This window comes from Saccopteryx leptura, chromosome X (assembly GCF_036850995.1).
Source record: "Saccopteryx leptura isolate mSacLep1 chromosome X, mSacLep1_pri_phased_curated, whole genome shotgun sequence".
Taxonomy (NCBI): Eukaryota; Metazoa; Chordata; class Mammalia; order Chiroptera; family Emballonuridae; genus Saccopteryx; species Saccopteryx leptura.
In genome coordinates, this window is record NC_089516.1 from 125,486,888 (window position 1) to 125,499,098 (window position 12,211).

The following is a 12,211-nucleotide window of genomic DNA, read 5'->3' on the forward strand; positions in this document are numbered from 1 at the left end:
TGGGTCCTCTGCATCCCAGTCCGACGCTCTATCCACTGCGCCACCACCTGGTCAGGAGGGATCATATGATTTTTGTTCTTTGTTTTGTTGATGTGATATACTACATTGATTGATTTACGTATGTTGAACCATGATAAGGATATTTTACTTGAGGTGAAAATAAAAAAAGTGACACATGGTATATTCCATGAGTACTGCTTTAATTGCTCCATTATTGGATTAATTTGGGATGATGGGCAGACTAGAAGGCCTGACTCTTTTTGGTGTGTCTTATCATATTAATTCTAACATTAGTTTTATTTTACCAGCTTGGAGAAACAAATATACTTTCAGGAAAAGAAGCCACCAGCTGGAGGAGATCTCCTAATCTGCTATCATTGTGGATTAACTTTATTGAACAGCAGCAGTACAAAACATCATGTTAGATGAAAGTATGCTCCACACCGAATCCAAGAGATGGTCTGTCTCTGCTTGCCACTCAATTAATAAAATGAGCCAGACTTTGCCCTGATGACAAGTGTGTGTCTAAGAGACTCAGCATCCGGTATGGATTTGAGCTCTCTAGGGAAAGTGAAAGGAGCTTATGTATCATTTGCTTTTAAGCAAGGATGAAAGCCTTTTCTATAGTGATGGATAGGCCACAAAAGACAGGACGAAGAAAGAAAAGTCTACTGGCTCAGTAGAAAAGCTCTTAAGGGACAGAAAAGTAACTGAACCATTGAGCCATCAATGATGACCTCAAGGAACAATTCCAGGTGGCTCATTGCTGCTTTTTCCATTTTGAGTAATTTTGAGGTATGGGGAGAGAATTGGGGAGATGTTTTATCCTGTACAGTTAAAACACTATTTAATAAAGATGGCAGACATCCTGTTCCCCAGACTTTGGCCAGAAGAAAGGTAAGCAGTATTGGAGTATGGTGCCAACCTTCCATTTCTTGGAAACTCCAATAGATTTACATGGAGCAGTCATTAGCACTGTCAGACACACATTATTCTCTTCACTTGTTCAGTGTTTCTCCAGGGGAAAAAAATAATGCTGCATACATTATACTTTACTGTTGTTAAGAATACAAATGAGCCATAATTCAACTTTTTGTGAGCCATATATCAGATGCGAACTTATAACAATAATAATTATAGATGAATTAATTGAGAGATTACTGTGATCCAGGCATCATTCTAAAACTTTATATGTATTAACTCATTACTCCTCATAAAAACCCTGTTATATTGGGGCTATTATTATCTCCATTTTATAGATGAAGAAACTGAGACATAGAGACGGTAAATAACTTTCAAAAGTTATACAGCTAATTAATGGCAGAACAGGGATTTACTTAAACCTACGTAGTGTAGATTGAGTCTGTTCTAATCTTGATGCTAAAACTGTCTTCTTAAAATAATACAGAGAGGAGAAAATTCAGGTCACATATAATTCAAGTGATTTTGCACATAGCTCTACAAAGTATGTCTCAGTCTAGTGCTATTGCCACATGTACTTTTGAGACAAGAAGGACACTACTGAACTAAATATAAATATTTCTAAGGCAAGGTTTTCAAAAACTTAAGTAACTTTTCTTGGAGCAGGGGTAAAAGATCACTGAATCACAAGGTTTAAGGGGACCCTGAAATTAAAATCATTCTTGAGGTTTCAAATGTATGATTGGAAGTTGATTTGGAGAACACACACTAGATCTGACAGTGGCCGCACAGAACCCAAATGCTGTCAACTGAAGTGGCATTTTAGCAGCCATTTGAAGGAAGAATATTAATATTTCCTCCATCTTAAAGAGCATGCAGTATTACTAACAATAGTAATAATTATGACAATTGACTTTTATTGAGTACTTATTATATGCCAAGCATTGTGCTAAGCATATTATTTCATCTTCACAATACTGCTATGAGGTAGATACTATAATTATCTTCATTTTATAGATGAGGTATTGATAGGTCAAATAACTTGCTCAACGTCACATAGTTAGCAAGTGGCAGAGAAAGGATTCAAACCCAAATAGTCTGTCTTTGAGGCCTGTATTGTTTAAGCGTGGTATTATCTCTGAATAGCCCTCTGGGCTAGTGTTAGAAAACCTACCCCAATATTTAAGGCTCAATATTGGCCCCAGTGTAAGTTTTAGGCCTATAAAGAAGGTTTGGATATATGTATTTTCTCTCTGCTGGGCTTATTTTGTTCTACATTACAGTTGAGTGGCTAGGCATTGAAGATTATTTTGTAGACAAAGACTTATGTTTAGATGTGATGATTTACAAATAATCTGGTGTAAACTAACGTTTAGTTTTCTTAGTATCAGAGCAGTTCTGGCCTCAAGATTTTTCTTGGAACATATACCTATACAGTTCAGATATCCATAAACTGGTAATACTTAATCCAAATCAGATTATCTAGTCACTCTATATCATAAGACGGTGTGACTCAGGAACATTCTAATATGGAACTATAAAAGAATAGATAATATGTTAGCTTAAATTCTATTATAATAAAATAATGAAGAAAAACTAAATAAAAATCCATTACTTCCTTTATAAATGTCTATGAGAAATATATCAATAAACATTCTTAAGTATTTTAATAGTCAATATTTTTGAACATTAACTACATGGCAGTCATTATGCTAAACACAATTTAATTTTCTCATTAACCCTATGGGTTAGGTATTATTAGTCTGCACTTAGGAATGAGGAAACTGAATTTCATATATAACTATCCAAGAGGAATTAGAGGAAAAATATAGGCTTAGAAGTCAGATTGACTCAAGAGTCTGAGTTCTTAATCACTATGCAATACCAGCTCCTGTTATAATACCCACTGATCCCAGATTGGCACGACTAGTGATTTAAAACCCAAGGAGATTCATGGTCCAATCATTCTAGTCCTCAAAGGACCCTTGGTTGCTCTTTTCAAACATGGTAGGTTTAATGGAGTAGGATATAGTCTAGTCACCTATGGCTTACGGTATGAATTATAGTTTGATGAAACAGTTCTTTGTGTCTGCTACATATAGAATCCAAGCTCCTTGTTTCTCCATCCATTTCTCATACACACATTTTTCTTTATGTTTGACTGCTTTTGTGCTTGTTTCCAAGCTTTCAATGTAATCACATTTCTTTTCTTTTTTTTCTTTTTTTGTATTTTCCTGAAGTTGGTAACAGGGAGGCAGTCAGACAGACTCCCGCATGTGCCTGACCAGGATCCACCGGGCATGCCCGCCAGGGGGCGATGCTCTGCCCATCTGGGGCATTGCTCTGTTGCAACCAGAGCCATTCTAGTGCCTGAGGCAGAGGCCACAGAGCCATCCTCAGCACCCGGGCCAACTTTGCTCCAATGGAGCCTTGGCTGTGGGAGGGGAAGAGAGAAACAGAGAGGAAGGAGAGGGGGAGGGGTTGAGAAGCAGATGGGTGCTTCTCCTGTGTGCCCTGGCCGGGAATCGAACCCTGGACTCCTGCACACCAGGCTGACGCTCTACCACTGAGCCAACCGGCCAAGGTCGTAATCACATTTCTTAATTTATTATTAAGATTATTATGTATCATTGTTGCCTATCCTACCTTACCCCTATTATAACCTACAAGCATCAAAATCTAGTCTTGAATTGTGAAGTTATTTTTGGGGTGTAGGAGTAGCTAACTATATAAACAAATGGCACAACAAAGTGTTTCTAAACTTTAAAGTGTTTGTGAAATCACCTGAGGATCATGTTAAAATGCAGCTTCTGGCCTGACCTGTGGTGGTGCAGTGGATAAAGCATCGACCTGGAAATGCTGAGGTCACCGGTTCAAAAACCCTGGGCTTGCCTGGTCAAGGCACATATGGAAGTTGATGCTTCCAGCTCCTCCCACCCTTCTCTCTCTGTCTCTCCTCTCTCTCTCTGTCTCTCCCTCTCCTCTCTAAAATGAATAAATAAATAAATAAAATAAAAAAAAACCTTTAAAAAATGCAGCTTCTGATACAGAATGTCTGGGCTAGAGCTTGAAACTCTGGGATTGTTGACAACTCCCAGGTTATGCAAACCATATTTTGAGTAGGAAGGTTCTATATTGGTCTGATCTTGTCATGCTTTTAAGTAGGACCACATTTAAATGAATCTGGAAAGATTAATATTTAGGTTGTGTACAAAGCATGCAGACTTCCTGAGATGGTAATTCTCTAATTAATGTCTTCACAAATCCATTTTAATGGTTAATTTCTCTGACAGTCTGGAAAAAATTTTTTGTATCTAAACTAAACCTTTAAGATGCTGGGCGCTTTTTCACCTGATTTAATCTTTAGTGGAGATGGAGTTAGGGCACCATGATCATTCTCTTATGGGTTACTTTGTTTAAAAAATACGAAAAGTTATTGAATGTTAACAGTAGTCTTTGGGGTGTTCCCTATCACCTCCTTTCCTTTCCTTTAGGAATCTAAGACTTTTGGGATTTCTCAGTCAGTTCACATTCCAGCTCCATGTATACTTGCCTCCTTTAAGAAATCCATAAAATTAGACAAGCTGTGTAATCCCTTGCCAAGTCCTGTAGCCTTTATTTCAATGAGTTTTTTAAATGTTCAATGACCATGGTCTACATCAGATATACTCTCACATTGTCTATAGGGCAATAAGGAGTATACTAGTAATGATTGGCCATCCAGTCTTTATAAAGGTCATGCTACAAAAAATGCACACTCTAGGCAGAATCTAGTAAATGTCAACATCAAAATAAATTGTGTCATATTGTTATATTTATGATTACATGGTCAAAATAAAAAGAAACACTTGTGAGGTGATTAAAAATAGCATACCAGGTAAAATTGGTTGTCCAGCAATTCCCAGTGGTGCCATTCCAAGATTATTCATTGCTGTGGCCCATGCAGTTGGATCAGACATAGGTAGCGTCATTGCAGTGGAATCCACATTCAGAATTCTACTATTGTCAGCTAAAAAGAAATGACAAGCAAAATAATTTGTTGTAGTAAGTTTTCAGTGTCTAGATTAATTATCAATGTACACACTGGCAAATTATATAGAAACTGACTGATGGAGAAGTGGTGGATAAGGCCTTAATTCTAGCTCTTATCAAGGGTTAAAAAAGTACAGTTTGAACTGGCAGGAAGTCATAGAATTTGAAAACAGTTTACCAGATGGCATTTTAGGTTTTTTTGTTTGTTTGTTTGTTTTTTTTTTTACCTCTTTCTTTCCTCTCTCTCTTCTCACTCCTCCCCTTACTCCCTCAATCCCTCTTTCTCTTCCTTCTTGTTTCTTTTTAATAATTTTTTTTTTTTAGAGCAGTATTAGGTTCACAGCAAGGAAAGGTCCAGGGATTTCACATATACTCTCTGCTTTCCCCAGTATCAACATTCCCCAGCACAGTGGTACATTTGTTACAACTGATGAACTTAGATTGATTGACACATCATAATCACCCAAAAGCTGTAGTTTTAACACATGAGGGTTCACGCTCGTTTTGTACAATCTATGGGTTTTGCTTTTTCTAGAATGCCATTTAGTTGGAATCGTACAGTATGTAGCTTTTTCAGATTGGCTTCTTCAACTTAGTAATATGCATTTAATTTCTTCTGTGTATTTTCATGCCTTGATAGTTCATTTCTTTTTAGTGCTGTGTTCATTGTCTGGATATATAAAAGTTTATCCATTCACCTACTGAAGAACATTGTAGTTGCTTCTAACTTTTGGCAATTGTGAATAAAACTGCTATAAATATATATTTGTGTGCATATTTTTAAAATTAATTTATTTATTTATTGGGTTTACATAGATTCTAGTGTCTCCCTAAAAGCATCCCTCCTCCCCCCACATTTTTGTGTGGACATAAATTTTCAACTCCTTTGCTATATACCAAGCCTCATAATTACTAGATCATATGACAAGAGCATGTTTAGTTTTGTAAGAATTATCAATCTTTCTTCCAAAGTGGCCATACCATTTTGCATTTCCACCAGCAATGAATGAAGTTCCTGCTGCTCCACATCCTCACCAGTATTTAGTGTCAGTGTTCTGCATTTTGGACATACTTATAGATATGTTAGTGGCATCTTGTTGTTTTAATTGATGTTTAATCTGATGACATATGATGTTGAGAATTTTTTTCATATGCTTATTTGCTATCTATATATATTCTTTGGTGAGGTGTCTATTAAAGTCTTTCACTCATTTTTAAATCAGGATGTTTCCTTACTACTGAGTTTTAGAAGTTCTTTGTATATTATAGATAATAGTCTTTTATCAGATGCATATATTGCAAATATTTTTTTTCCAGTCTGTTGCTTATCTTTTCATTCTGTTGGCATTGTCTGTTGTGGAGAAGAAATTTTTTATTTTAATTAAGTCCATCTTATCAATTATTTATTTTATGGACTGTGCCTTTGGTGGTGTATCTAAAGAGTCATCACCCTATACCTAGGTTTTCTCCTTTGTTAACTTACAAGAGTTTTATAGTTTTGTGTTTTACATTTCGGTCTTTAACTCTGAACTGATTTTTGTGAAGGGCGTAAGGTCTGTGTCTAATTTTTTTTTCTTTTTTTGGCATGTGGATGTCCAGTTTTTCAGCACTATTTGTTGAGAAGACTATCTTTGATTCATTGTGTTGCATTTGATCCTTTCTCAAAAGATTAGTTGGCTCTATTTATGTGGTTCTATTTCTGGGTGCTTTATTCTGTTCCATTGACTTATTTATCTATTTTCACCAATATCACACATCTTGATAACTGTACCTTTATAGCAAGTTTTATATTTGGGTTGCATTAGTATCCCAAGTTAGTTCTTCTCTTTCAATATTGCATTGAATATTCTGGGTCCTTTGCTTCTCCACATAAATTTTATTATCAGCTTATTAATATCTACCAAATAACTTATTTGGATTTTGAATGCAATTGCATTGAATCAGTTGGGAAGAACTGACATTTTCACAATATGAAATCTCTTAATTATTTAGTTCTTTTGACTTTGTTCATTAGAGTTTTGTGATTTTCTGGGGTTTTTTTTGTTTGTTTTCTTTTTCTTCTTCTTTTTTTAAGCATATACATCACAGGACTTGGGATGATTAAATGGGTTCCCATTCTTCTTATAGTCTAGTTGCATATTCAGTGAACTTTTATCTAAACTATTATGCATGCAAACCCAGGAGAGGGGGAAAATCCAAGGACTTTCATAGTAGCAATAAATATGAAAAATATATATTCTTGATCCAATATATCTTTGAGGAAGTACTATTGGATAGAACTGAACATACAACCAACATATATTAAATTAGGCAACTGAGTATTTTTAGAATTAGAGGGATACCAGAGAATAAGATAGAAGACAGAGTACCTGCATTCAAAGATTATACAATCTAATTGATGAGACTGATGATGAAGGTGATGATGATTATTATTATTGCTACTCTCACCATCGACATTCATTACTACCAGTAATTATTGAACACTTGTCATATGCTAGATAGTAGAGCACTTAGCATGCATTACTCTCATTTAACTTTCAAACAATCCTATGAGATAGGGACTATTTTTATCTCCATTTAATAGATGAGAGACTTTGAAAGGTCGCATATATAGTTCAAAATTACACAGGATGTACACTTTTAGCCACTATGTTTTACTATCTCCAATTGAACAAGTAGGAAAAATGAAAAACTTAAATGGTATAGAATAGAAATGTTACTGAAGTTTAAGGAATGAAGAGCTACTTAGCTTGAGTAGGTGGGAAAAGCTTCATGGAGAAGATAGAATTTGAAAGAATGGGATAGATTTCTAAAGAACATGTTTTGAGTGACAGGCAGTTATTAGAGAGGTAAAAAAAGGGGGGGGGAGATAATTCAGGTGCATGGATGACATAAACCAAGACATTGAAGTGGGTTATATATGAATGTGCATGTATATACTGCACAGTTAGGAGAGATATAATTATAAGTCATTTTAGCATAAAAGACTTTTATTTTGGCGAGCATACAGGGAGGTAGGAGAAAAGCCATGGAAAGTTCTTTTTCTATGGATATCTATAGTCAGAAGTATATTTCCCACTTCCTCATTAAGCCTTTTACATCTACTCGTGTCACAGCAGCTCTTTATTCCTTAAACTTCAGTAGCTTTCTATTATCTATCAAATCCTTCCAGCCTGGCAATAGTAGGGATGATCCTTGTACAGGTTATTTATACAAGTGCTATTTTGGTCATTGAATAGTTATAACAAGCAAAAGTGAATACACAAATGCATTATTTCTTTTTTTTTCTTTTTTTGTAAATTGTATTTATTACGATGACACTAGTTATAATCATGTTTATTTCAGGTTCCCAACTCTACAACATTATTTCTGAAGTATTAGGTTTTATTAATTTCCTATGTTGTCTATGACTCCTCTCCATAATCTCCCCTCCCTCACCCTGACACAAACAGAGCAATTGATGATTCTAAACATTTATTACTGCAGTCAGAAGTCACATTTCAGAACTGGTGATTTCTTCATCTATAGAAACTCTAATCCTCACACTCAGTTTTCAGTGCTCTCCCATGAAGGTATAGAAGGCTAAAAATACCTTCCTTGTAAATATTATCAAGAAAACAAACATGGGGAATCAAATATTTTTGGGTCAATAGCTTATATAGTGATTATTAGGTTCTAGACTCCAGTCCTCATCCAGGGGAGACAAGTTTTTAGGGAATATTGTAGATAGAAGGAACCTTTAGGGATTACTGTTTCTGCACTCTCATTTTCTCTAGTGGCTGGAGAATGACTCCCAGAGGAAAAAGCTAGGTTCGGAAGAATTGGTCTCCAACAGAAAAATAAATAAATAATAAAAAAATTGCAACAGTTTGGCTACTCATTGGCTCTGCAGACCTGGGAAATATAAGAAAATCAAGAATTAGTCTCAATAAATTTTTTTGAGATAAAAAAATTAGAATTTACAATGGACCAACCTAGCCAAACTCTGAACCTATTTGGTGGGTGTGGAGAGAGAATTAAATCACCAGTTATTTTTAAGGACAGCAAAGAATTACTATCTTCACAATATATAATAATTCAAAACGCCTGTTAAATGTTATCAAATAGAGTTCTTACTAGACTTGTTTACATGAACAGAAAAGGAACATGTGTAATTAATAGCAGTATTTTGCTACAATGAATTTGGTTCTTAAATTCTTAAGGAATTCTGCCTTAAAAGTCTTTCTCATCTCCTTCCCCTCCCCCAACACTTATATCTCCATCTGTCAAATTCTACTCCTTTTAAAGATTTTATTTATTCATTATAGAGAGGGGGAGAGAGAGAGACAGAGAGAGAAGAGGGGAGGAGCAGAAAGCATCAACTCCCATATGTGCCTTGACCAGGCAAGGCCAGGGTTTTGAACCGGCAACCTCAACGTTTCCAGGTTGACATTTTATCCACTGCCCCACCACAGGTCAGGCAAATTCTACTCCTTTTATAAGAGTCATCTCAGTGTCACTTTGTCTGTGAAGCCACCTCACTGGAATTAATTACTCCTTCCTATGTATTCTCATAACATTATATCTAGAATTTGATTTTTGCTTTTTCTCTCACTCCTCCTGAAACCAAACTTCTATTTTACTATATGCCAGATTATATGCTAGTGACTAAGAATTCAGAAATGAAAACAAAACAAAACCTCATTTACTACTATGGAAGGACTCACAGTATAATGAGACATGACATCTAAACAACCAATACAAATTATTGAATAAGTGCTGTAGTAAAACTATGAGTAAAGTGCTGTGAGAACAGAAGTATAATTAAATCTGATGGAATGAGTTTGGATGGATGTGTTTGTGCTTGGTGGGTGGGTGGGGGGATGGGTGGAGATGAGAAATACCAGGGAAGTCTTCACTGCTAAGAATTATATATTTGGAATGCATCTTTAATGTGGGATAAGACTTTCTTCCATGTAGTGAATGGAGAATTAGTGCTGAAGAGCATTTCAGGAAGCAAGGACAACTGAACACTTATCATTGACTGCCTTTTATTTTAGTCATTGGATATGTGTCTCTCTTCTGCTAGCCTGCATGCTCGTTTATAATTCTTTGTATTTTTGTGGTATTGTCACTTTTCTTTTGCTTCTAATTTTATTTATTTAGATTATAGAATGGGTTTTGGGCATCTATGTTTCCCTATTTCTTAGTTCAGTATCTGGTATAAAGCAGGTATTCAAGAAATATTTGGATGAATGAATTAAGAAAATCAACTTATATTGATTTGGGACACAATAAGCAATCTACACAATGATATTCATTGATTATTTGTATACCTTTTTGAAATGATATATTATCTTAAAAGGAATGGTATAATTGCTAAACTGATTTTTCTCTCTAGGACAAATGAATTTATATGTAGGAAATTACTTACAGTTATAACAAAGGATAGATTCACCCAACTAATAATTCAGTTTAATCTTACTAGGTACAATTTTTTTTCTCATATAGACATAGTCATACATATGTGCCAGCTTGTAAATTTTTACTTTTTTTTTTTTATATTTTTTTATATTTTTTTTATTTTATTTTTTTAATGGGGTGACATCAATAAATCAGGATACATATATTCAAAGATAACAAGTCCAGGTTATCTTGTCGTTCAATTGTGTTGCATACCCATCACCCAAAGTCAGATTGTCCTCTGTCACCTTCTATCTTGTTTTCTTTGTGCCCCTCCCCCTCCCCCTTTCCCTCTCCCATTTCCCCCTTCCCCCCGTAACCACCACACTCTTATCAATGTCTCTTAGTTTCACTTTTATGTCCCACCTACGTATGGAATAATGCAGTTCCTGTTTTTTTCTGATTTACTTATTTCGCTTCGTATCATGTTATCAAGATCCCACCATTTTGCTTTAAATGTTCCGATGTCATCATTTCTTATGGCTGAGTAGTATTCCATAGTGTATATGTGCCACATCTTCTTTATCCAGTCATCTATTGACGGGCTTTTTGGTTGTTTCCATGTCCTGGCCACTGTGAACAATGCTGCAATAAACATGGGGCTGCATGTGTCTTTACGTATCAATGTTTCTGAGTTTTGGGGGTATATACCCAGTAGAGGGATTGCTGGGTTATAAGGTAGTTCTATTTTCAGTTTTTTGAGGAACCACCATACTTTCTTCCATAATGGTTGTACTACTTTACATTCCCACCAACAGTGTATGAGGGTTCCTTTTTCTCCACAGCCTCTCCAACATTTGCTATTACCTGTCTTGCTAATAATAGCTAATCGAACAGGTGTGAGGTGGTATCTCATTGCAGTTTTGATTTGCATTTCTCTAATAGCTAAAGAAGATGAGCATCTTTTCATATATCTGTTGGCCATTTGTATTTCTTCCTGGGAGAAGTGTCTGTTCATGTCCTTTTCCCATTTTTTTATTGGATTGTTTGTTTGTTTGTTGTTGAGTTTTATGAGTTCTTTGTATATTTTGGATATTAGGCCCTTATCTGAGCTGTTGTTTGAAAATATCATTTCCCATTTAGTTGGCTTTCTGTTTATTTTGTTATCAGTTTCTCTTGCTGAGCAAAAACTTCTTAGTCTGATGTAGTGACATTCATTAATTTTTGCCTTCACTTCTCTTGCCTGTGGAGTCAGTAAATTTTTACTTTTAAAGAGAAATCCTAGGTGATCATCTCAGGCAGCAATCTGGAATTAAGTTTTGCACTAATAGAACATACTGTGGTAAACATCTGTTTGGAATTACCACTTAATGGTGAAAAAGTTAAATCCTGGCCTGATTCACCTTCCAGACTAAAAATGGACATCCATAAATTTATTTAAGTGTTTTATAAAAGTAGTCTCATGTCATTAAATGAAGATGTTTCTCATTTCCCTACTAGTCCTACGCTCACTGGTAGTAGCCAAGACTATTCAGAAGGCAACTGCTAGTGGTTGATAAATAGTCTTCAAAATACCTCACCTAAGTCTGAAGAACATATACTGCTATGCTGGTTCTCTTGTTTTGACTGTGTGACAATTACGCAAGAGATTATAGGTTGTAAAGTAGTTTCAAATGAGTGTCTTCTAGGTAAATTGATTGTAGATATGGCACTTTGAAATAAAATTTCATTAGCACCAAAATAATAAAAGTTTTGAAAGTGATTGTTGGCTTTAAGTTGGTAACACTCCATGACTATTAAATTCCTTCCATTGAATTGTTTGTAATTAACTGATTAGTGAATTACTGTTAAACTTATTTGATCCTAAGGACCATGC

The 12,211-nt window shown here is 35.3% G+C and overlaps 1 protein-coding gene across 8 annotated transcripts in view; it reads right to left on the reverse strand.

The window, feature by feature from the left end:
- Positions 1–12,211, reverse strand: part of ENOX2 (ecto-NOX disulfide-thiol exchanger 2) — a 384,366-nt gene that overhangs the window by 107,230 nt on the left and 264,925 nt on the right. For all 8 annotated transcript variants that reach the window (XM_066356618.1, XM_066356617.1, XM_066356616.1 and 5 more), the window contains one exon: positions 4,796–4,930. In XM_066356618.1, coding sequence (XP_066212715.1) covers positions 4,796–4,930 — 135 coding nt within the window. The remainder of the gene's footprint in view (positions 1–4,795; positions 4,931–12,211) is intronic.